Raw genomic sequence first — 24,951 nt, 5'->3', positions numbered from 1 at the left:
CTTTCATCTTTGCCAGTATTGCCTTTCGTTGGAGAGTGTTTTGTTTAATCGAGGCAATGCTCTGGGTTCATGAAACGCATCAATACGAATTCACGATAAACTTTTGATGCATAATAAATGCCAATAGACAGTGATGAATTTTCCGGTAATAATAAAATTTAATTGCAATGCCAAATATAATGTGACGTGTCGTGACTAGAGTATAATTCATAGAGCAAAAGCACCACCTACAGTTAAGTTTTGGGTATTTTGTCCTCTTGTTTTTCAGATAACATAGGTATTTGTGTTAGCACATGCATTTTATGTTCCTTTGATCTACAATTGTTATTCTAAACCTGAGACGAACTGTCGTTATTAAACTTGAGAGGAACTTGGATAGTGCTCCAGCTCCAAAGCCAATTGGGGGCTCAAGTTGCACCAGGAAAGGCGCACCATCACTTCTTTTCCCGCAGTTGTTTTTTTTTCCGTGCACTGCTCTGCGGGCCAAATCCAATGGCTCCTTGACTTCTGCTTGGATTCTGTCGTCGGTTTGTGGGCGGTAGGACCGGGGCACGGGCACCTCTCGCCTGCCACTCTGCGCATGTGAATCGATGGGAACGAGTGCGCAGCAGAAGAGAACAGAGCAGGCAGCGATGCGGCACACAGCTCACTGATCTCATCCAAAAATTTTATCTTTATCTTGATAATCTGATCATAAACAATTCGGATTTGGCCTCGACTGCTCTCTCTCCAGTAGTCCAATTCCATAATTAGGATAGAAGAAGGAAGTGCTTCTGCGCCTTTAGAATAGTTTAGATCACTGACACAGAGAGGAGTTCAGAGATAGATAGAGAGGTGCAGAGGTCGATCGAAGGATAGAGGAGCTGTGAGACGAAGAAATGGCTGCTGCCTCATCGTATCCTTCGTTCCGCTTCTTCCTCTTGTTATCTACAGCTCTGTTCGTCTCTGGCGAGGCTACTTCTCTCCTGCCGTTGGGTAACCTCGCTACCCTCTCCTTTGAGGAAGGCTACACGCAGCTCTTCGGAGACTCCAATCTCATGCTTCACGGCGACGGCAGGACCGTCCATCTCTCTCTCGACCAGAGAACAGGTACTCCGTCTCTCTGCGTTTTTCTTCCTGCTCCTCTACTTGTCCGTGAAGAAATTAAACAGATGCACAATAATGTCGTCCTTGACCTTGGTTTAGGTGCTGGATTTGCGTCGCAAGACCTCTATTTGCATGGGTTCTTCAGCGCCTCCATCAAGCTTCCCTCCGACTATGCTGCCGGAGTTGTTGTCGCCTTCTATGTACGCTTCTTTCTCCACAAGATCCATTTGTATTTGTCTGATTTGTCTGCCCTGTTTGAAAGCTATTTTGCTCCCTTGGATTTTCGTTGTGACAAACTCCGTTGGATTCCGTAAGGTCTCTAACAAGCTGTCCGTGAACGCAGCTGTCAAATGGAGATTTATTCGAGAAGACACACGATGAAGTAGACTTTGAGTTCTTGGGGAACATAAGAGGGAGGGAATGGAGAGTGCAGACCAACGTTTATGGGAACGGGAGCACCGCCGTCGGAAGGGAAGAGAGATATGGGCTTTGGTTCGATCCCACAGAGGACTTCCACCAGTACTCCATCCTTTGGAGCCACCAGAGGATCATGTAAGGCTAAATCTATCAAACCATATCTACTGTCAGTGAAACTACTGCTGCATCTCTAATCCTTGGTGCTTCACTCGATACAATTCACATTTGGGCAGATTTTACGTCGACAACATCGCCATTAGAGAGGTTGTGAGGACTGAAGCCATGGGCGGGGAATTCCCTTCAAAGCCCATGTCCCTGTATGCGACGATCTGGGATGGCTCCACCTGGGCTACTTTGGGGGGACGGTACAAGGTCAACTACAAGTATGCCCCATACGTAGCCAAATTGACAGACCTCGTGCTCCATGGCTGCTCTGTCAACCCTATGTGTTACGGTCGTAAGGATACGGGTCGGGACCCGACCGAGAGACATGACCGAGTCGAGTCAACTATCCAAGGACAGTCGGCCGAAGCACTGAGGCCCGGATCCAGGTTCCCGGGTAGCGGCCTAGAGGCTCTTCACCTAAGCCCGACAGCCCAGTGGGCCCGCCGAGGAGATGAATAATCTTACCAGGCCGACTCCCAGATACGCCGAGTGGCCGGCATACTCGACTCACCGACTCCCAGATACGCCGAGTGGCTGGCATACCGACTCCCACTCCCAGATACGCCGAGTGGCCGGCATACTCGACTCACCGACTCCCAGATACGCCGAGTGGCTGGCATACTCGACTCACCGACTCCCAGATACGCCGAGTGGCTGGCATACTCGACTCACCGACTCCCACCTGGCATGCTCGACTCACCGACTGGCCCGAGTGGCTGGCATACTCGACTCACCGACTCCCAGATACGCCGAGTGGCTGGCATGCCGACTCACCGACCCAGATGGCCCGATTGAGCAGCAGCCCCGACCCGACCCAGGGAGTCGGGGCCGAATCGTACGCCCTACTACTGACCACTCCATTCCTTGTCCCAGAACTACTCTAGCTGACCAGCATGCCGCGAGGTATGGCAACGCGCCGCCGGACGTACACTTCTGACAACAAGGTGTCCCCGACATTAAAGGGCACCATTCCTCACCCGTACAGGAAGTACCCGCACAGTAAGGTTCCCCTTACTGCGTCCAGGGTACGGATATCCTCTCCCTTATATAAGGTGACCCCTGTGAAGGGGCCAGGTATGTTCTCATCTTTGCTTCACTCCTTCTACTCTCATTTTGCTCTCCTGCCGTCGCTGACTTAAGCATCGGAGTGGTCTCGCCGGTCCCGCCGGCCAGCCCTCTCACGGTGTCTGTGGTTGCAGGTCTCCGGCGATCAGAAGCTAGGTTCAACCCTTTTTCCCGCACAGTACATCTGAGGAGGTGACGTGTACGCCCAGCGGAGTTCTTGACGGGAACACTATGGATCATAGAACGCTTTGCCATGGGTCTGATGTTGCAGCTTATGATTCCATAAGATCGTCAACCACTGATGAAAGAACTGCAATGGCGATGTTCCGAAGGAAGCACATGACCTACTCCTACTGCCATGATCGCGTCCGCTACCCATCGCCGCCAGATGAGTGTGCCATTGGCCCTGAAGCAAAGAATTTCCTTCCGTCAGGTGAAGCAAAATTCAAGTATCGCAGCAGCCGCGGTAGGCGAAATGGCCTCAGTTCTTTGGGAGCAGCAGTCCTTTGAGCCTTGTCTTCGAGAGTTTCAGGCACTTGGCAGGATTCTTTTTGGTGCTGTATAGCAAATTTATTTGCAATGCTAGTTAGATTCACATTGTTTAGATGGCATGCATATTTGTATCATCTGGTCAAGCTGTTCGAGCTTGTTTTGTGGGTCTATTTTGATCAAATCATATGTGTTCCTGTTTGAGATCGTAAATGAGGCGTCTGACACCTGACTGGTAGATCAAAATGGTACTAAGGAAGAGGACGATGGACTATGGCGTGCACCAAGCTCTGAACTGTAAGAAGAAAATAGAGGGTGAGAATGAAAGTCAGATATATCCTGGTTCAACGCTCAAGTCAGATTCTAGCATAGAGATGGAGAAGAAAAATGCAAGAATGTAGACAGAAATATTTTTTAAGTTCTGAGTACCTGCATCGCAAGAGACGAGGGAGTTATATATACTTATGAAAGAGGAAGCCGTCCTATCTGGATTAAGGAGAATATCCCATTAGTGAAGATCTTGTTAAGGGAGATGTTCCATTGTCGATAAGGAGAACATCCCATCACGGTCACAGTAATGAAGAATCTGTCAGATATGACACTAGACTGCACTATCATATTGTATTAATCGGGTGGATGAGCTACCCAAGATACCATATTATTACATGTGTTTTTCTAGTGACGGTCTGCCAAGCTAAATGAGGAAATGAAGTGAGCAAAATCAGTTGAGTGCAACATAGGGCACTGAATAGGTGGAGCGCAGAGTTGAGTGTTGAACTGGAATCGAACTTTAAGAGAAGTCGAGTGTGGGAACTAGAGCTGAGCTGGATGTCGGGTCGGATATTGGATCCCGATCTGCGTTGGTTGTCAAGTCAGGTATTGGATCCTTATCTGCGCCGATTGTCAAGTCGGGTATTGGATCCCAATTTGCATCGATTGTCGAGTCAGGATTCGATCACCTTTCCAGGATTAAGAGTGGGAGCGTGAAATGAAGTCGGGGAGTGGGACCAAGCTAATCAATTCTGGAGTCAAGTCTTTCATCTAATGTGTCATCTAATCGGATCAGATCTTAATCTTTTAGATCAAGTTATACCGACTCAGAACAACATGGGTATCTTAAGATTTCTCTTAAGAACTAAGGTATTGTTATTAGCACCTCTAGTCTCTATGAATATTTAGTTAATATCGTATACGCAAATTAAAATTTTAAGCAATCGCAAAAATTCTTATGTTCAACTTTTTTCCCCTTGTGTTAGATATTTAGGCTCTTCTTTCAAGTTAGTTAATTGATTTGATCAAAGTTGAAACTATTTTAATATTAGACTAGTATTCAAATCTTAGTTTTTTTTATGAGTATTTTATAACTTTTAAAACTTACTAAATCAATCTAATAATTTGATATAGTAAAACTTATCAACTTTTTAATAAGTTAATAAGTTTTAGATTGTGTAGATTTAAGAATAATTTTAAAACTTGTGACATATTTGTGTATTTTTCATTAATTATTTTTTATCTACTCTAGTCATGAAAATCGGACTTGGAGTCGTGCTGAGTTGGCGTCGGGCTTGACCCGAGCTGGTTTGTCATAATTTAGTCAAAAATTGAACCGTGACAGGTATCGCCATTCAATCGTGCTTTTTCACATCAGGCATAAATAATTAGGGGGGAATATTTGATTAAAATTAAATTGAATTAAATTAATTAAAATTGAATTAAACTAAATTTTTTAAAACTAACCGAATCGATCGAATTTTTAAATAAAAAATAAATAAATCAAATTGATAAAAGACTTATTAATTCAGGTTTTTTTACTGAATTAATCGAAATAATTAAATTATTTAAATATTATAAAAAATTTATCAATTAGTTAAGGATTTATAAATTTATTTAATTAAAAACTTATAAATTATTTTTTTATTTTGATTAATTCAGTTTATTCGGTTTAATCGAATAAGAAATTTTAAAATTGAAATCGAAACCGAATTAATTAATTTTTTTAAAAAAATAATCAAAATTCTGAAATAATCAAACTGAATTTTTAAATTCGATCGGTTCAATCGATTTATTCAGTTTAACTGAATTTTTACTCACTCTATAAATAACTTTGAGGCGAATCTTTATTCCAGGATCTGAAGTTGAACATTGACTCGGCAACGAGACGAGACTAGAGTTAGGTTGAGCAATCGATTTGAAATTTAATTTAATTTAATTAAAATTAAATTTTTAATTAATCAAATCAATTAAATTTTTAATAAAAATTAAATAAATTAAATTGATAAAATATTAATTAATTTAATTAAAAATCGGAATAATCAAATTTTTAATAATTATATATTTTTATTAAATTTTAACTTTCTTCTGTTAATTTAGAATTAAGAATTTAAGGATTTAAGAAATTTTAATTTAGAGATTTAAGATTCAATTTATTTGATTTAATTGAATTAAAAATTTTAAAATTAAAATTAAATTGAATTAATTAAAATAATTATTTTTTAAAAAAAATACAATTTTAAAATAATTAAATAAAAATTTGAAATTTAATTTAATCGAATTCTTGTTCACAATTAATAAATATGTGGGAAAGTCACAAATTAAATCAGTGAAATTCTGTTCGTACAAATAATAATCAAAATATATTTTTGTTTGTTTTGTTCGCTAATAATTTGAATTATTTAATTACATATTCATTGTATAAATAAAAAAATTAATAAAATAATTATAGAAATTTTTTATAAATTAAATAATGATAAGAATTTCATCGCACAGAAAGAGAGGAGTGCGGCGCAAGTTGGTTCTACGCAGAGGAGAGGGAGAGAGGGCGGCACAAAGCCAATCTCTAAACCCTAAGCTTCCCCTCCCGTGCCATCCAGATCGCTCACTCGTTAATCTTCAAATCTAAATAGTTCTCCAATTCATTTTGTCCGAGATTGGCATCCAGAGGAAGAAGCTTCTTCCTCTTGCTTGCTCTTTGATATTCTCCGATCCACAAATCTATTGTTTTGATGCCTCATATGAAAATTAATTGCGTCAAAAGATCTGATTTTTATTAGCTGCATTGTCTCGGATTCTGATTTTCGATCTAACGCAGTCAAGAATTTATTTATTAAAAGTTTCTAAGTCGTGTTTGGAGTTAATACAGTTTGCCGGTGAGAATCGGCAACTTTCTTTATCCTTCCGCGCTGTGGAAGCGTCGCGATCTCTTTCGGTATCCAGGATCGGAGATTGTGTTTGATTTTTGCCTTAATTATTGTTGGTTGCTTCTTCCACCGAATTTTTTTAGTGGGAATTTCGAGGTGAAAGGGGTTGGATCTCGGAGCGCTGAACTAGTGGCCATTAGTTATGGCGGCAGTTTCCGGTAATGCGGTGGTGGTGCCGGTGGATCCATTGCAATTCCCAGTGGGTGGTGGCGGCGGGAACGAGGCTCCAAGGCAGTGGTTTGTGGACGAGAGGGACGGGTTCATCTCGTGGATGCGGGGGGAATTCGCGGCTTCTAATGCGATCGTTGATCTCTTGCTCAATCACCTCAGGGTTACTGGCGAGCCTGGGGAGTACGACCACGTTGCGGCCTGCATCCACCAGCGGCGATTCCACTGGACGAACATCCTCCACATGCAGCAGTATTTTCCGGTTGTGGATGTTGGCTACGCACTGCAGCAGGTGGAGTGGAGGCAACAACAGCAGACAACGCAGAGGTATTCTTACGGTCTGAAGGAGAAGGATGGGAGGAAATCCGGTTTTGGGCATCGATACGGCCATCGTTTCAGTGGGGTTCGAGAGAGTCGTGCATGTCCGGCTTCCTGCACGGTTGTATCTGAAGTTGGAAATTTGGAGAAGAATGATGACACAATCAAAGACATAAACCACAACAATGTGCAGATGTCATCGGTCAAGGATTCCTTGCCTCTCAATGAAAAGGATGGTGAGTCTTTCAGCCTTTCAGATTAGGAGTGTCTTTTGCTAGAAATGTATAATCTTATATCAATGACACATATTAGGAAAACACTTATTAGATGTCAAGTATAAACAATTTCAAGAATGAGCATTCCACGCTGTCATTCGTACCTTAGTCACATCTACAATTGAAGATTTCCATTTCAGAATTGATAATATCTAACATGGCTTTTTTACAGATATCTGCACTCATCTGGGTTTTCCAATTTTTTTTTTATATCTTGGTATGCATTCATGGGAATGCTCAAGGATAACTATAATTGATATGTAAATAAATGCATTCAGGAAACTGCAATCCACATAGCTCAGAGGACAACTCTTGCCTGAAGGATGGAAAGAATGCATTTGGAACCAGTGATAATAAGTCGGAAGTTGGTTGTGCGCATGGTAATCAAGATTCTGATTGTGGAGGTATGTTTTTTTAAATAATAAAAAAATTCATTAAACAGCATATGTGCGTTGTATTATGTACTGCATGCATTTTTGATGAAAGAGTGGTCACATTGTACAACTAAATTTACATGATCTAAATTAACTTTTTAGGAAGTTCAATTAATTTCTCATGGTATAAATTGATTCCTTTTTCTTCTTTTGTAGGTTTTAACTAATTTAATTTCATTGGTCACTGAAATATAATGTCAAGATTCTGTTATGTACGTGATAACAAAGTTTCATCCTACACACGATGAAAAATGCATATGCCAAGATATGCAGAATTCGATCTGCATGTTGATTGTTACATGGGCAAACCAATTAGTTTGAATCTGAGTCTAGATAGGTTCTTGTGAGACTTCATCTGTGCTTTTATTTTTTATTTGAATCTTGTTCTCAGATTATTGGATCCCACTTATATTGAATCTGAGTATAGATAGGTTCTTTTATATGGAGTTCTATATCTTGAGTTGTGAGATAGTCTTCCATGTGCTGTGACACCTATTAGAATGCTTTATTCTTCACATTCTTATATCTAGTGTCAGATGTAGGACACCATTTTTGTTCCTTCTGCATCATGTTCATTACAAAGTGCCAAATGTACTATGCTTATAATATTTTCTAGGATGCATGATGTGAAGGATTTACTTTTCTTGTTAGCTTTTTTATAGAAGAAATGGTGACACCTTTAGGTTTTAATTAGAGCTACTTTTGAAGGATTGTTATTCTCAATAGATGGACCACTAAATGCCCTATGATTAGTGGTCGTATTGCATGCTTTCTAAAGGGTGTCTTATCAAGAGACTCTTTTTGGGCGAGGTACTGCAATTTGCTTGAAGGTTCTTGGTCTCAAGGAATTGGCCATTTAGTGATATAAAATTTCAATTTTTATGAGTGCAAAACATCAATGATGCTTTTCCAATTTAGTATTAAGTCTCTGAGGCTCAATTAAGAGTCCTTTAGTTTCATAAGAATAATCACAAGGTAGGAGCTAGCTTCTGTCATGTTAGGATTGATTCTCTAGGTCTCCAATTTTCTTAATTGCGATATTTTATTACTTTTCCTGATCATTTTGCAGATGGTTGACTAAAGGAGAGTGGGGCTTCTACTCTCGTTTCTTGGGGATCTAGGCTTGACACTTCTCTATAGCCTTTCCTTTTCCTTTCAATGGGGTGTTTGGAGGGTCCCTTTTGTTTTTTGTTGCCAAGGTTCATAACTGATGGACTAGTTCTATGTGAGGTGTGAGGCAGATTGTTGCTGCTGTGAGAGATCTACTACTCCGCTGGGGAGCCAGAACCACTAATCGTGATGACAGAGGAGGGATGATTTTGATATCATGTTGGGATTAGGGAGTATTATTTTGCATAGAATCCCTAGGGGTCATAAGTTTTTACAATACATTTCAATCCTCTACAATCCCTCAGTGGGTTAGAAGTTCTCGAATTGGAAGAGACTCATCGATCATCTTAGATTGGTAAAGCTGGATTGGTCAGATGGATTTTGGACCTTTAGGTCACGAATGGCAAAACTTTCTCCCAATAGACTGTTGAACTTCCACTCTATTTAAATTAATTTTCTTTAACTGATTCCTCCTCAGGGTTTCATCCATCATTGACAAATTGAGTACACTCTAGACGGAATGTGTACCAGATGGGAGGATTGTTCATTCAATCTGGAAATGTACCAACAGTATCTTATGTTCCATTAGCAATGAATTGCTAGTGGATGTTCTTGCTAAATTTAGGAACGTTTGCTGTCTAGCATTACATTTCAGGGATCTGAATGATAGTAGTGCTGTTTAACTTTCTATGAGTATGCCTTTACCAATATCAACACCTGTGTTTCTACCTTGCTTAATTTGCTTTTAGTTTGATTTTAAATTTGGACTTTTTTCTTTTGCATTAATTTCAATGTTTGGCTACTTGGGAATGATTTTGCAACAGACAAGACAATTATGACTTCAGATCAACATGGAATTCTGAAAGTAATATCAACTCCAAAAGAATTCCTGGCCAGAGAAACAAGTGATGGCATGATGGTATGCTCTTCTATATAAACAAACTGTTGTTGCATTCAACTGCTTCCTATGATTGTGAGAATTGATATGGTACAATTTATTTATTAGGTTACCTTATAAAATTTTGTAGGTAAATGTAGTTGAGGGACTCAAACTTTATGAGAATTTTCTGGATAGCTCAGAAGTCACTGAACTTGTTTCATTAGCTAATGAAATGAGAGCAGCTGGCCACAGAGGAGAACTTCCAGGTAGGCATACTCTTTCTTTGGCGTTATGTATTCAAGGCAAATCTTCTTAGCTTCAGAGGTCACCTTTTAACAAGCCACACTGTTACTTTTAATATGACCTAGATGTTGCTTAAATCTATATATTCCTTCCGTGGTTGTGTTCCCACAAACTTTGCACAGCACAGTATGTAAATCGTTCTTGTTGTAGAGTTTTAATGGATTCAAACCGATAAGATAATATCAAAGGAAAATTAATTGCGAGGATCAGGTAAATAAGCTAAAAAAGAGTATGGAGAAGAGGATAAAGGTACCTCGTTGTAGGAGTATGGCCTTAAAGAGAATTGCTGAAAAAAGAGGAGAAACTAGAAACAAATCTGGAAATACAAAAAGGGATTGAAAATAAATGCTGAAGTTTATGAATATATGAGGAAAAAGAAACAAAAGAAGAGAGAGAACAAACCTAGATAAGACAAGAAAGAAAATCTAGCTGGAAATTGGCTGGAAAATGGCCTGTGTCATATGAAGAGGGAGTCTTGGTGTCAATAGAAGCAGTAGGTTTGGATGAAGTGGGGTGTCGAGTGACAGATTATAAATTTAGGTTTAATTTTTATTACCAATGAACCCATCACTTAGTATAACTTGATTTTTTACCCTAAACTCCATGGACTGTCCAACCAGATGCTTGAGTTGCCTAGGCAGCCAAAGTGGTCCTTCTAGGCCACTTTTAAAACACCTGCTTATGAGGTCTTCTTTCACAATGATCTTATGTAATGCTTTCTTCACTACATTGGCATAACATAAATAGCATTGACTGATAAGAGAAGGTAACAGCTTATGCAGTATTAGTTCAGTTTTTTTTTTTGACTTCCATGGATAACTATTTATCTATCCACTGGACTACTTTCTTCTTTTAGGTTCACATCATTGTCATGTGTTGGATAAAGCATTTGCTGGGTTTTGTTTTATTTTATTTTCTTCTAAAGGAACTTTTCTTTTAAGGAAAAAATTGAAAATTAGTTCAAGAACATTTTAGAAATAAAACCAATATCATTTCCATTTTTTACATGCTATCATTAAAAAACAGGGCAAACACTTGTAACACTGAAAAGACCAATGAAGGGGCATGGTAGAGAGATGATTCAGCTAGGTGTTCTCGTTAACGAAGAAGCTATAGAAGATGAAAATACAATTCTGACCTCTGGAGGTAATTATTAAAAACACATTTTAGTATTTATTCTCTTCAAATGTATATAAATCCTTGATAGTGCAAATACTATTTTCTAGAGAGGAAGATAGAGGCCATTCCTAGCCTGCTTGATAGTATCTTTGACTGCTTGGTTCAGCGGCAAGTTTTGCCAGTTAAACCCGATTTCTGCTTGATTGACTTTTTCAACGAGGTAAGTTTTTATTTATTTATTTATGTTATGTTCTTTGTGAATTTGTTTGAGTTAGCTGACATTTGTTCTTATCATAAAGGGGGATTATTCACTACCTCACACATGGCCATCTTGGTATGGTAGGCCAATTTGTAATTTATTTTTGACTGATTGTGACATTGTATATGGCCGAACAATGGGCTCAGATCATAGGGGAGACTACAATGGTTCTCTGAAGCTCAACATCACACCAGGGTATGTTTTTTCTCACTAGTTTTCCTAATTTGCGAGTTTGAGTTTTTTATTGTCATTTCTTAAATGATTGAAATTATTGGATTTGGTTTCTATGTTTTAAAATTCTATGATAAATGTCAGAGGTAAGTCAATAGGGTTGTTCAGCTTAGTGGGTTTTCTTCCACATTAGTACCTTAGGTTTAGGGCTCTGAGTCGTGTAATTATCTCCTTACAACATGAGCAATTTCGTATTCACCTCACCCAAACTTATAGGATTTTCCAAAGAGGTATTCTTCAGTTGGCCTCTACTTGGAAACTAGTTTGAATGCCTCCTGGTGCCAATCACTTGAATTATTTATTTTGTCAAAATGGTGGCATGATGACTTGCAAGAAAAGTGGATGTAATCCCACATTACTATTTTATATTTATGATCTATTCATTCCGGTAAAATGCTTAGGGGAGGAGAGGAGAGCTTCACTTCTGAAAAGCTCTCCCTCAAAATCCAAAATGCTCTCCCCAAAGAGATTTCAACACCCAAATTGGGCAGATGCTTTCTTCTCCTGGGAATTAAGAGGAAATTCCCTATTTACCCTTCCTGGTTAGCTTAGTTCAGGGCATGGGCCAGTGTCACGAGTGAGTGTGTCTAGTCAGTGAGGTAATAGGCGAGCTCGATGAGGTTGTGAATGAGGCAAGGTTGCAATTTCTCCTTTCCTCTCCTCTAGAAAGACGAGTAAATGGGGATGATGGAGTTTTTGCTCCCTCTTCTCTACTCTCTTCTCCTTTCCTCTGCTCTCTGGGTGGTAAATTAAGCCTTTAGTATTTTTACATTGAGTCCTCTGTATATATGTAATTATCCCTTCATAACAAAAGCAATACAATATTTACTACCAGCAAATTTAACCATGAAAAGTAGTTCTTTCTCTCCTTTTTTTATAAGAAATGTTTAAGTGTGACAATATATTTGGGAGTGAGGAAAAAGGAAGAGTTAGAAATCTTGTGTCTTGGTATCAATGATCGTCACACACCACAAAATGGGCACCTATATAGTCTGGCAGTATCTTACTAGATAATTTTCTTGACAACTAAGACATGAAGTAATTTCCTATTTTAGATCTCCTGCATTGAGCTCATTTAGGTTCATTGTTTATGCGGGACAAGTTCTTTAGAGGGATATATCGAGTAAAATCTCTTCTATCGAGATTGTATAAAGCCGTCAAGTTGTCAGGGACTGGCGGCAGAATTAAAAATATTATATTTGGTAGTACGACTGATTTATTTTTCTGAGAAAAGATTTTGAGGAACCTCTTTTTTGGGCAGCCTCAGGAACACTAATTTTCTTACGAGTACAGGTGGTAGATAATTGGCTACGTGGCATTATATGTCCATGCAATGGAATACGGCAATAAAAATTATTATTTTTATATAATTTTTAAACTTTTAAGAATTAAGACTTTGTTTAGTTTTTATTACGAAAGTGTATACTTTTCGACAGCTACAAGAACAATTATTATCCCCGACTATTGGAGTTGACTAGATGAATCTTATTTGTGAAGTAGTATTTATTAATAATGATGCCCTCACCATATTTTTTTCTCTTTTCATTTTGTTCAACTCGAAGTCATCCTCATTCTCTCACCTTTTACTTCCAATTGATTGAAGTTCTCTAACTATTATTGTCTTTGTCGTCTGTTATCTTAATTTTGTTTCCTCATTTTATCTGAGCTATACTTCTCATATGTGTGCCCTGTTGACTCCGCTAATCATACTTGACTGCATACTAATAATTTTAGCTGATACTGAAACCTAATAGGTTTTAGTCATAAATTAACTAAGGTTGTTTTTTTTTGGATAAATTTGGTTAAACGTTTTTTCTAGGTTCTGTAACAATGGACAGCTCTGTATATTGTTGCATGGGCATGGTCTTTTATTAGATCTGAATTTTATCAAGGGGCATGGTTTTTGATTATTCCACTATTATTAAGAAACTAAGTTCCACCTCATTCAATACAATTATATTTCATTTCTGCAACAAACATAAATAATCGGAAGTTTGCAAAAGTTGTTTTCTTCCTTTGCATCTGTGTGCTTTTCAAAGATTATGAGTTCAGTAATTCAACGAAGTATAAAGTTGAAGCAAAGTAGTTCAGCAATTTGATGAAAAAGCTCATCTCGTACCATTCTCTTCAAAATTATGTACTATTTACTTGAGCTGTCATCATAGAATTCTCACCTTTTCTATCTATTCCAGGTCTCTTGTTGTGATGCATGGGAAAAGTGCAGATCTAGCTAAACGTGCTATCCCTTCCCTTACAAAGTCACGAATACTGTTAACTTTCGGAAAATTTCGACCAAAGAAGACTCTTCCATCAGATGGTTCTATCTCCAGTTCATCAAGCTTTTCGCGTTATCCATTAAGTCGTAAGCAATATGGGGTCATACCTGCTAATGGTTTGGTACAAGCTCAGCCAGCCCCTCAAACCATTTCTCCTCCTAATGGTGTTCAACAGCTGTTTGTGGCTGGCCCGGTGGTTGCTGCTCCAGTTCTTCCTTACCCATTGCCCACCTCGATACCTAATGCAAATTCTGGGTGGACCGTGGCAGCTCCTCCAAGACACCCAATTGCTCCTCGACTTCCTGTTCCAGGCACTGGAGTCTTCATTCCGCCAGGATCTGTACATTTTCCTCAAACTCAGCAGCTACCAGGAGCTTCAATTTCTGCTGAAGTTACCTATGTGCCAAACGATTTGCCCTTCTCTGCTAAAAATTGTACAGAGAATCCTAGTTTTATCAATGATACTTCTTGCGAGACCTCCCCAAAGATTGTGACAAGGGTCACTGAGCCTAATCCAGAGTGCAATGGGTGCTTGACCACTGGTAATGCAGCTGCCATCCCAGAACAGCACAATGCTGTTGATGAGAAACTTGATTCTTTTCGAGAAGTAGCAAGATAGAAAACTACAAGAAGTTTCGGAGCAATGTAAAGAGCGGCGGAAGAATTACTATGCAATATCTACTTCTTTTCACACATTAGGACAAAACAGTATTTGTATCTAATCTATCTCCTTGAACTTTGTCTGTGTACATTCTGACTGCTTTTTTCTAGATTACAGTTACAATGGCTAAGTAGATTGGCAAAAAGGATTATCAATGAGAAATACACGTTCGTTGCCATAGCCCATAGGTATGTCTACTGATTCCTTTCCTTGCTAGGGAGTTAGTGGCTTAGTTTTTTTTTTTTTTTTTTTCTATTACAATCTGATATCTTTAGATGATCTTAAAGCAGCTTTAGTGTCTTTTGTTAGATCCTGTCGTTTCAAATGACAAATTTATGGTCTCAAGTTCAGTGATTTGCAATTGTGAAATAATCTCTACGCCGTGAAAAACTCATCTGGTCGCCATTGGAGTCAAGGCAGCAGTCTAGTACATATGATCAGGCTTTGCTCCTAGTTTGAAGTTAAAAATATTCCCTTAAACGACGTGTTATTCCATTATGGTGTAATGATAAAACATTTAAAGAGCAAAAAAAGGATTAGACTTAGAATTTCAAATGAGACGAATACTTTTAGGATTAATCTGTTGTGAACAATAGGGCGTGGCCTGTTAGATCTAATATTTTGGATATATTTGATTAAGTTATTTAATCAAGTATAAAATATAATTTAATATAATTTAGGATTTTATAATAAATTATAGAGAATAAAATATAATCAGTTTAATATTTATTATATTATTTTGATTTAATTTATTTTTAAATTAAATTAAATTAATAATATTAATATTAATATTTATGATAATATATTGATAACATGTATAAAAAATAAATATAATTTATTTATAATTTTTTAAAATTTAAAACAAATTTATATATATTAATAAAATAATTTATTTTATGATATATTTTAATTAATTTAGTTTTAAAATTTAAAAATAATTATGAATTTTTTTGGTTAATTTCTAGAATAAAAAAATCTTAAACTATTAAAATAATTAAATTCTGAATTTATAATTTATTTATTAATATTTTATTAATGTGATGGTGATATATTATTCGAGAATCGATTCTAATCAAGTTATCATTGATTCAAATTAATTGAATCACCGTCCATTGAACTTTCTAATAAAAATCGATCAAAATCAATTAAAAATCAACATCAAATTTAAGTGACAAAGTAAATCAATATCAAATTTAGTTCTTGGAGCATAATTAAATTGCTTATAATAAAACTGAATCAAAGATTTAAATTTTGATAAAGTCAAAATAATAATCTCTTCTTCGTAATATTTTTTTATCGTGATCAATAAAATTTATAATGAAGGGAGCCGTTGTGACGAATTTTAAGAAGAAGCAAAGCAACAAAATTTGACGAGCAAAATTCCAAAACAGGTCTAAGTCACCATTACAACAACCACTGAAACATCACATGCGCCTTCGCTTTAAAGAAAGCGGCTCCCTTCGCTGCTGTCTCTCTCTTTCGCACACACTCCACTTAGCTACTGCACGACGCTTTGGAGTCTCACGGTCTAACAGCCGCGGCCTCCGTATCCTCCACCGACGCCACTGTCGCGCTTCTCGCTCCGATGTTCCTCTCGTTCGCCCCTCCCCGCCGCCTCTTCCCCGTCCGCTTTCTCCTTCTCCACCGCCATAACCTAGCGCTCCTCCTGCTTTCGCTAACTCTGCTCGCACCGCCAGCCGCACCTCACCAGAGCTCATCTTTTTCCGGCCATGTCGCCCTCACCGAATGGCGCTCCGCGCATGCCTCCTTCTACGCCGTCTTCGACCCGCGCGACACCGTCGGTCCGCCTTTGATCTCAATTTCCCACAATTCCCTTTTCTCCCTTTCCTTTTTCTTTTTGCTCTAGACCGGCGATCTCACGGGTTCTGTGAATTTTATGCAGGGGGTGCGTGTGGGTACGGGGACTTGGGGAAGAGTGGGTATGGGATGGCCACGGCGGGGCTGAGCGAGGCGATGTTTGAGAAGGGAGCGGCTTGCGGAGGATGCTACGAGGTGAGGTGTGTGGAGGAGCTTCGGTACTGCCTGCCGGGGACCTCTATGGTGCTCACCGTCACCAACTTCTGCGCCCCTAATTACGGTCTCCCTGCCGACGCCGGCGGGATCTGCAACCCTCCCAACCATCACATCCTCATGCCGATCCAGGCCTTTGAGAAGATCGCCATTTGGAAGGCTGGAGTCATGCCCATACAGTATCGCAGGTCACTAATCTATGCTTTTACTCCCAAATTGCTACAAGGCCAAAGAGATTTCTGTCAAAAAAAAAAAAAACGGAAAGTGAAAATTTGTGGCAGTTTGGAATACGATATCTTCATTTGTTTTGTTGATATTAGTTCAAATTGAATGGATAATGAAATTACTTGTTTAGAATCATGCAAAATTAGGCTATTTTTTTCCCCTTCTAGTTTGGAACTTTGGAATATTGTGAAAGTACATAGTTCTTGTTAAAAGGTTAGAATGCTATGAGGAATCTGATAAAACTTTGTGTGCAATGATTCTACTCTGCATGCAGTAATAGGACTGTCTCAATTTGTAATTTCAGTTCAAGTAGTTTTGTAAAGATCTGTCATCGTTCAGGGAATAAATAATCATGTAAAAACTTACTACCTGACTATATGTTATCTATACATCCATTAGTTTATGAAAACTAGAACCAGGTATTGATATCTAACTATTAGTAGGTAGCATTCATCGTCTCTTGTAGCCAATCATTTTGTGTAAAGATGAGAACACATGTTGAATGGATGACTGAAATCTCAACATGTTAAGCATCACTGCAATTATCTCTTTCATAGTTCCTAGCCACTTTGGATGCTTAACATGCAGGGATGTAACATATCTGAACATTTAAGTGTTTTAATTCTACGATATTAGTAGGTAACGATTAGTAGTTATGGAATTGAAAAAGGATGTTTACATTTTTGGGGGCATCAATCAATTCTATGATAATGATTGTTAGGAGAACAATACTTCTTTTATGCATTTTGTAAGCAAGAAATACATTGAACATAAAGAAGAGAGACACAAAATGAAAGAAAACAACATCAACAAGAAACACAAACATTATGTGGTCTGATGAGATCTTCTAAGTCAGATGACTACATGAGTATAGATCTATTGACAAATATATGTTATGTCATACCACAACCTCATTTGCATTACGGGTGGTCTATCACAGTTTGAAAAAAATTTCTAGGTTGACATTGACAAAACATGTGATAGGATCTTGATGGTCCAACTAGAGAGGGCAAGTAGACAATGAGTTCAATTCGTTCGTTTCCCACACGCAAACACAAAACAATGCAACCATTAGTAATGTGAAAATGCTCATGTGTGTTTAATTGTGTCAAGTATAATCACAATGGAATAAAAAACTAAATACAAAAACGAAATATGGAAGGCTGCTAAGAGAACTAAACTACCTCAGTTGCTAAACCTGAAATCTCATTTGTTATTAGCGTGATCAATTAGTTTTTTGGGATTGTGTGTCATGACCATGTAGCTGCAAAGTTCCTACATTACCTGAAAATGCCTTCCAACTTATGGTACAACATTAACGGTTATTTTTAAATGCTGAAAACTTTGCGAGTCAATTCTGGTATTTTCAGAATAATATTTTGATTGTATCAAGAATGGAATTGTTTTGAGATGTTGGAACCAAAGGAAAATGTTCTTGTTGTTCCTACATTATTTCATTACCTAAGAACGAACATTATGTTCCTTTCCATTTCCACTGTGAATCAAATGTAATGTTACTTTCTTCTTCTGTTAATTTTTATAGGCTTATCATTGTGGCTTTGACATATTGCAGTTGCCCTATGCAAAATTGCTTCTTGTTACCATAACTAATTATGCAATTGGGGTTATACAGGGTGAAATGTGTAAGAGAAGGCGGTGTTCGTTTTACCATCGATGGCAAGGGATTCTTCTACAATGTGCTGATCAGTAATGTTGCAGGTGCAGGTGACATTGTTGCTGTGAAGATCAAGGGGTCAGCAACTGGATGGCTTCCTATGGGTCGGACTTGGGGCCAAAATTGGCACATTAGTGCTGACCTACAGGGCCAAGCACTGTCATTTGAGGTCTTCAGCAGTGATGGTGTTACTCTCACCTCCTACAATGTTGCCCCTAAGAATTGGGCTTTTGGCAAGACCTATGTGGGCAAGCAATTCCCATTCTGAATATAAGTATCCATTGTTTTCCTTCTTCTTGTACTTGTATTTTGTCTGTACACATTTGAGAACCGAGTTATTAATGAAGAAATCCAATTTTCTTTTAGTACCTATATATGCCTGTATTCAGTTCCAGTGTTTTCTCCACTTTACATTGCAGTCGTTTAAACTTGTCTTCAGTTGTGCTACATGTTCTTTTTCTGTAATTATGCTCTAACAAACTTCGGATGCGGATTTTAAGCAGCAAAGACAAAATATTACTATCATTATCTTGATATTGTCTATCAGTAAAACATCTAGTGGTTAACCAATATTCTTTTGCATACTATAACCCTTCACTTCACCTCATAAATTAGAGTTGTATTCTCTAATTTAGAGAGTTTATCTAAGCACTCATTTTCAAGGTCTACCTCTGCAATGGGGGACGAAGGAAAGTTAAGTTATACTTTAGACAGAACAATATAATGAAATTACACACAGGAAGCAAGCTTTTAGGGCACCACAATGGCATGTGCTTACAGCACGCTCCCAAGAATTCTAAGGAAATTTCAAATACAAACTCTGTTAAACTATGAAAAAAAACGACAGCAGAAACATAAAACAGAGATTCTGAAGACAAAAGACAGTCTTTGATTTAGTTATTTACAAAAAAAATTTCTCCAATTATTGAACATCTCATGACCTCTTGTAAAGTAGGATAAAATTGCGTACAATAAATCCTTTCCGGACACTCTGTATTGGCCGGAACTTCGTACACCAAACTATCCTTTTTTATTAAACATCCATGACATGAAATTGTATGAGTTTCTGGACTATGATGTTCTCCACTGCAGCTCAACTTGTAAGCGACCATTTTTAGAGTCGATAAGATGATACTTCTCGTTGATTCTCTTGTTGTTGACGACATCCGCAAGGCTGATAACCACATGTCCTAGCATTTCCTGACAAGTAACTAGATATCAGTATGGTTGGAAAACCAAAATAATATCTCCAATTAGCATAACTATCGGTCTAGGCTAAAGTAAATGCAAGTATATGACTACTTTTCACATAAGCTTCATTTAACTTTCTTCTTTGGCTTGTAGGAGACTTTTACAACAAGAGAATATCACCTTGAGGGTACATGAGAAGTGGGGATAGCACTGAGGTCATGAAGTGCAAAGAAGACAAAGGATAATCTAAGTATTTCACTATTTTTTTCCTTATTTCCATTGAGAGAAACTTGCTTGGAATATTATAAACATTAGTCAAAATGCAAAATGAAAATGGTGGTACCTTAGAGTGGATTCCGATACTTGGTGGTCGACTAACTACCTCGACATGCATTTTTTCGTTTGTAGGTGGTTCCTCACAAACAAATTGAAACTCCTCGTCCCATCGTGGATCTCGATTTTTCTTGATGCACTACATTAGACAAAAAAAAAAAAGAGGATAAATGGAATTAAGAGTGCAACAAACAATATGAACGACCATTACAAAACATTCTTCACTCATGGTACCTTAGTTTTCTTCGCCTCTCCTCTGAACAGGATCCGAACATAAGGATTTGTGTGATGCTTCCCTTCAAGATCTTGAGCTTCGTGGATGATAGCCACAAGCAAACCACCACCTGCCGGAGTGCCTTCAGGTGCCTTCTCCATTTCTCCTTCTTCATCACTGATATCATTTGGAACGTCCCCTTCCTTAAATGGCTTGTAGGTGACGTCTACAACAATCTGTCCACGTGACTTGTCATTTTGAGGATCATTAGGATCCAAGGTTTTGAGCAAGTCAAGAGTTAGAGTTTTTGTCTGATCTGGGATAAGATCTTTCAGTGGGACGACATTCAAACCCATCTTATCATGTTTGCCAACCTGGAGGAGAAATAAACATTTACAACATCGCATATATTGGCTAAAGAGAGATGAAGGTATACATACCTGCTCCCAATCATAGACATTAAGTTCAAGAACTTGAGATTCTGGATCCCTGATAACCAACTTGAATTCCTCATTCCACTCAGGATTAAGATTGCTACGTTTCACAGTGGTCTTCTTTGCTGGCAGATTATCATCTTGAAGAGTTAGCTTTACATATGGATCTGACTTACCCAAAAGATCTTTCTTCTTCAATTTCATTGCCTGGACCACAGTCACTTCCAGAATACCAACGGGCTTCTTCAGAGCTCTGCGAGATTGACGTGAAAAGACACTCAGTGCTGGTAGTTAAATGAAGCTGATAATGTATTAAATAATGAGGAGAATCTCATATCCTACTTCGTGGGATCCATTATCGGGACTTCTAGTGTTTTAGGCCATAGATACATGCTTGCAACTTGCTTCTTTATGGTCTCCTGTGGATCAATGCAGAAAAAAGTATACGTCGGGAAGGGGAAAAAGAAGTCTGCATACAAATCTGAACAGGTTTAAAACAAAAACACATGGGTAGAAGTTGTAAACATATCGTTCGAGCTACAGACAAAAATTGATAAAATATTGGCAACTGGCAAAATTAGATGTAATTGTGTCACCCATTATGACAGAGATAAGAAGGTTCTCTTTTCATGACTCATCAACAGATTCCATCTACGGATCACGTGAAGGAAATGAAACCTATAAGAAGAGAAGAGAGGGAAAGAGGGGAAAGACTAAACAGATCACCAAAAGCATCAAAGAAGTGACACTGAAGTTAGAAAAACTAAGATGTATTCTATAAGGGCATTTGGATCAATGCATTTGGCATTTGGATAGTTAGGTGAAAGAAAGTTTCGGGTTGATTCATATTATTCTATGAGATGACAGAAAAGTGATTCAAACATATAAACATTTTTCAAGATTGTGATTATAACTGAAAAGGAAACAGTGAACCGTAAGGTCTAAGAAGCAAAAAATAACAATAATAATAATAATAAACCTGAACAAATCTGTAAAGACCAGGTATTGACATAACATCAGCTCCTAGAAGCTTTAGTCCAAAATCAACATGTGGCTGCAAGAGATTACAAGAAATCAAAACTTGAAGGATGTAGAAAAGTGGTTAAACAAAAAAGAAAACCAAATATTTCTATCCCAATTTACCTTCTCCATGAGTGATACAAGGATTTTTGCAAAACAGGGGAAGTTCGGGACCAATGGCTTTAATGTAATCCGTGGAATTGCAAAGACTTGCAAGTCTAAAACCTAAAATGAATTAAAAGTGGGGAAATAATCAACTCCAAACATCAACTGTGAATTACTTATGATTGAGAAAAAAATGGTATTTCTTTTGGTTGAACCTAAAGTATCTAGACCTGTACTGTCGCTTTTAATCCAAATGCCTTAACCACAACGGTCACATTAGGGTTTCCAGCCCACTTGAACAATGGTTCCATGATCAGTTCCTTGTCGTCAGTAGTGTAAACTTTCATTCCTGAAATACAATGTAAAGGTACATAAAGAATTCTACATGCATATGTATAGATGCTAAGGTAACCAAATATCAATTTTATGGAACGAAAGTAGGAAATAATATTAAGATAAAATGATAATAAAATTCCATTGAAAACCATTACTGAAGTTTCACAGCAGACAGTTCAAATGAAAAAAAAGGAATATATATATATATATATATATATATATATATATATATATAAAATAAAATTCACATGAAATGGCATGGACATTTACAAAGTATATATGATCATTCTTAGCTTTAAATGCATTAACAAAGTCCAATAGTCCATTTCATAATTTCCTAGAGATCAAATGTAAGAGATGATGCACTATTGTTGGTACTATCCAGAAAAAGGGACTAGCTCACCTAATAATTTGAAATTAGCAAAAACCAAGTCTAGAAGCCATGTAACAGTGAGAAAAATTCTGACCTTGAAGTGTAGGTGGCAAACAACCTAAGGTGAGTGTTTCAAATTCGACAGAGTCAATTTTGTACTTGGCAGTATTCTCAGCAATAATTGGTTTTGCTATCTCCTTTGCAGTTTTGCAAATTGCCTGCACAAGCACTATGAAGATAATTATTGAATACAAGACATTCTATCACATCCACTAAATACATTAGATTAATTTCCAGAATTCTAAGGGCGTTCACCTTGTCAAGATAAGGCCACATATACTCTAGAAACTTGTTTAGCCAGTCAACCTAACAGGACAATGATAATAAGTTTAGTTTTGAAAGTGAGCACCAGAGAAATCGCCAACTGAAATCAGAACCTAAATTAACTAATTGTAGAGAGAAAAGAGGGAGTTTTTTTACTCGATCAAAGTCTGGATTTTTCACCCATAAGGGAATTTCCGGAAACATTTTCTCCAATGCAGTAGAATCATATTCAACAAGTGGCCGAATTTCAGGATCCTGAGAATATGAATGTCAATAATGAGTAACACAAAAAGCAATACTGCTTATATTCCATTGAGTTTCCTTCCTTCTGTGAGTAGAAACAGCCTTTAATCTAGCCCCTTAGTATACCTTCTCATCTCGTGTATAAGTCACTGGCTACCTTAAGTTATTTATTTATTGTCGAGAAGTTAAATGTAAAGATGGGATATATGAAAATATCCCATGCCTATTAATGTTGGTAGACTATAATTATCATAAAGCAACCAATAATCTTTTCTCATTCCATTAGAATTACCTTAACATAAAGGACACATCTCTATAGAAACAAATTGTAGGCATCCATACTGGTACAAGTTTTTTGTATCATCATAGCATTCCTTGGTTTTCACATTTTCAAAATGTTCATACAAAAAATTTGATCATCACTCATCAGGAACAAGAAAACAAAAATCAACCGAACCAAGACTCCTCTGATACGTTTGATATTTCGAACAATGACACAGCTTAGAATTCCATAAAGAAATCAAATTACAGGCTCGATCTACGGGAAATGGAACATAAAACAAAATCGTTCAAACTTGTATTAATCTTAAAGAATCAAGAAAGGAATCATTTTTGTCATCGTCATTATTATATCTTTTTCATAAAGATCGAGCACAATTCCGCAACAACCGCAACTCTCGCAAAGAAAAACCGAAATATGGAAGAGAAGCGAAAGAAACCGTCCACAGAGGAATCAAAATCATCGCACCTTGACGTCGGTGGGCTGGGAGAAGATGAACAGGTAGTAACCGATGACCAAGCCGAGGGCGATCCCCCATCCGAACCCAAAGAAACCCAACACTGTGCCGAAGAACCCCATCGCCACTATCTAATCCACCTCCTAGCCAAGTAAAATCAACAAGGGCAGATAGAAGAGAAGAAAAGGGCAAGATCCCAACTTTCCGGAGTCGGAAGAAATTAATCGGCAATCACCCAAATCGCCCACGCAGAATTCCAATCCAAATTCCACATGAAGGAACCGGAATCAGACGGTTGGGCAGAGAGGAGGAGGAATTTATTAGGCTGTCGATGTTAGAGCGAGATTTAATGGCGGCCATAGAAGATGTGGAGAGTGGGTATGCGCGCGCCCGCCCCGCCCCGCTCCATGGGACTGTCGGTAACGCTGCATCTGCATGGAGTTGGAAAGCGCTGCCTGTTAACTTACGTCCACAACCACACGCTTCGCCATTTTAATAAATGCCCTATTTTTCCATTTATAGATATTTACATACATCATAATCACCATTATTTTTACTATTTTATCTTTGGGACAAAGATTAAATCCTGAACGAAGTCGAAATAATACCCTCTTTTTCGTGATTAACAATTGTAATTTTTTGATTTACCTCTTCACATATGGTCGTGGAGTCGATCGTAATTTTTTGATTTACCGTTAAAGTTATGGATTCCACCTTTTACAGAAAAAAAGATTAATTATAATTTTTTAATTTACGTTTTTATAGATGATCGTGAGATTGCTATCTGAGATCGTTGGGACGGTGGATTCCCGAAATGACTTTTACTATTTTGTTTGAATGATATTTTGCAGTAGTTTTGTGTGACGTCATGAGTGGAGGGTGTTCTGTTAATTTTGAAACATTGAGAAATATTTTAGCGTGATTGATAAATTAGAAGGGTAAAGTCAAATTATTCCGAAACCTTAAAATGGAGCGTTTTTGAAAAACTAAAAAATTGAGGGAGCATAACAGATGGACGGATGTCGACGCGGATGAGAAGCCGGGCGACTCGTCTTCGAGGGCGGCGGCGACGTCGCCGGTGCCGGCGATAAGAACGCAAGAAGAAGAAGAAGAAGAGAGCGGAGGGTGATGCAGAGAAAGACCCTTCCACGGCTATCTCTGCTGATGGGAGTGGGGCAGAGGAGGCAGCGGCGTCGGCTGGGGAAGAGGCCTACACGATCGAGGCGGCTAAGAACATGAAGTACGAGGAAGCTATTC

At 38.1% G+C, this 24,951-nt stretch overlaps 4 protein-coding genes across 5 annotated transcripts; 3 read left to right on the top strand and 1 right to left on the bottom strand.

Moving 5' to 3' along the window:
* The first annotated feature begins 729 nt into the window (after positions 1 to 729).
* On the top strand, positions 730 to 3,426 carry LOC141841688 (putative xyloglucan endotransglucosylase/hydrolase protein 28). The gene is made up of 5 exons (XM_074729869.1): positions 730 to 1,089; positions 1,186 to 1,286; positions 1,430 to 1,638; positions 1,737 to 1,951; positions 2,948 to 3,426. Exons 1-5 carry the CDS (start codon positions 879 to 881, stop codon positions 3,241 to 3,243), a joined length of 1,032 nt encoding a protein of 343 aa, XP_074585970.1. The 5' UTR covers positions 730 to 878; the 3' UTR covers positions 3,244 to 3,426.
* A 2,586-nt stretch (positions 3,427 to 6,012) lies between these two features.
* Positions 6,013 to 14,617, top strand: LOC141839284 (RNA demethylase ALKBH10B-like). Its single transcript, XM_074726998.1, has 8 exons — positions 6,013 to 7,141; positions 7,459 to 7,584; positions 9,549 to 9,643; positions 9,753 to 9,870; positions 10,934 to 11,053; positions 11,134 to 11,246; positions 11,326 to 11,480; positions 13,709 to 14,617. Exons 1-8 carry the CDS (start codon positions 6,562 to 6,564, stop codon positions 14,409 to 14,411), a joined length of 2,010 nt encoding a protein of 669 aa, XP_074583099.1. The 5' UTR covers positions 6,013 to 6,561; the 3' UTR covers positions 14,412 to 14,617.
* Positions 14,618 to 15,941: 1,324 nt separating this feature from the next.
* LOC141840995 (expansin-A10) lies at positions 15,942 to 18,744 on the top strand. Its single transcript, XM_074729111.1, has 3 exons — positions 15,942 to 16,255; positions 16,357 to 16,672; positions 18,343 to 18,744. Exons 1-3 carry the CDS (start codon positions 16,039 to 16,041, stop codon positions 18,650 to 18,652), a joined length of 843 nt encoding a protein of 280 aa, XP_074585212.1. The 5' UTR covers positions 15,942 to 16,038; the 3' UTR covers positions 18,653 to 18,744.
* A 470-nt stretch (positions 18,745 to 19,214) lies between these two features.
* On the bottom strand, positions 19,215 to 24,106 carry LOC141838655 (synaptotagmin-2-like). 2 transcript variants are annotated; one of them, XM_074726194.1, is made up of 12 exons: positions 23,706 to 24,106; positions 22,871 to 22,969; positions 22,706 to 22,756; positions 22,485 to 22,608; positions 21,912 to 22,030; positions 21,700 to 21,801; positions 21,536 to 21,610; positions 20,899 to 20,975; positions 20,563 to 20,809; positions 20,143 to 20,496; positions 19,919 to 20,047; positions 19,215 to 19,584 (listed from the first exon to the last, which is right to left on the bottom strand). In XM_074726194.1, the coding sequence occupies exons 1-12, from the start codon at positions 23,814 to 23,816 to the stop codon at positions 19,456 to 19,458; spliced, it is 1,617 nt and encodes a 538-aa protein (XP_074582295.1). In that variant the 5' UTR covers positions 23,817 to 24,106; the 3' UTR covers positions 19,215 to 19,455. The 2 variants fall into 2 exon arrangements, with proteins under 2 accessions (XP_074582295.1, XP_074582294.1); XM_074726193.1 differs by having other exon boundaries at positions 20,143 to 20,809.
* Between the last annotated feature and the right edge of the window lie 845 nt (positions 24,107 to 24,951).

Source organism: Curcuma longa, chromosome 11 (assembly GCF_044706935.1).
Source record: "Curcuma longa cultivar G26 ecotype Majalengka, Jawa Barat chromosome 11, ITB_CL_G26_1.1, whole genome shotgun sequence".
Taxonomy (NCBI): Eukaryota; Viridiplantae; Streptophyta; class Magnoliopsida; order Zingiberales; family Zingiberaceae; genus Curcuma; species Curcuma longa.
Note: the sequence above shows the minus strand (reverse complement) of the source record. Positions and strands in the feature narration are given on the sequence as shown.

Excerpts from the sequence above, each read along its gene's own strand:
- LOC141841688 (XM_074729869.1), top strand. The coding sequence starts at position 879 with ATGGCTGCTGCCTCATCGTATCCTTCGTTCCGCTTCTTCCTCTTGTTA. Across the intron at positions 1,287-1,429 it reads GAGTTGTTGTCGCCTTCTAT|CTGTCAAATGGAGATTTATT; the intron begins GTACGCTTCTTT and ends CCGTGAACGCAG. Across the intron at positions 1,639-1,736 it reads TGGAGCCACCAGAGGATCAT|ATTTTACGTCGACAACATCG; the intron begins GTAAGGCTAAAT and ends ACATTTGGGCAG.
- LOC141839284 (XM_074726998.1), top strand. The coding sequence starts at position 6,562 with ATGGCGGCAGTTTCCGGTAATGCGGTGGTGGTGCCGGTGGATCCATTG. Across the intron at positions 9,871-10,933 it reads CCACAGAGGAGAACTTCCAG|GGCAAACACTTGTAACACTG; the intron begins GTAGGCATACTC and ends ATTAAAAAACAG. Across the intron at positions 11,247-11,325 it reads TGATTGACTTTTTCAACGAG|GGGGATTATTCACTACCTCA; the intron begins GTAAGTTTTTAT and ends CTTATCATAAAG.
- LOC141840995 (XM_074729111.1), top strand. The coding sequence starts at position 16,039 with ATGTTCCTCTCGTTCGCCCCTCCCCGCCGCCTCTTCCCCGTCCGCTTT. Across the intron at positions 16,256-16,356 it reads CGACCCGCGCGACACCGTCG|GGGGTGCGTGTGGGTACGGG; the intron begins GTCCGCCTTTGA and ends AATTTTATGCAG. Across the intron at positions 16,673-18,342 it reads ATGCCCATACAGTATCGCAG|GGTGAAATGTGTAAGAGAAG; the intron begins GTCACTAATCTA and ends GGGGTTATACAG.
- LOC141838655 (XM_074726193.1), bottom strand. The coding sequence starts at position 23,816 with ATGGGGTTCTTCGGCACAGTGTTGGGTTTCTTTGGGTTCGGATGGGGG. Across the intron at positions 21,802-21,911 it reads GATTAAAAGCGACAGTACAG|GTTTTAGACTTGCAAGTCTT; the intron begins GTCTAGATACTT and ends AATTCATTTTAG. Across the intron at positions 19,585-19,918 it reads GTATCGGAATCCACTCTAAG|GAAATGCTAGGACATGTGGT; the intron begins GTACCACCATTT and ends GTTACTTGTCAG.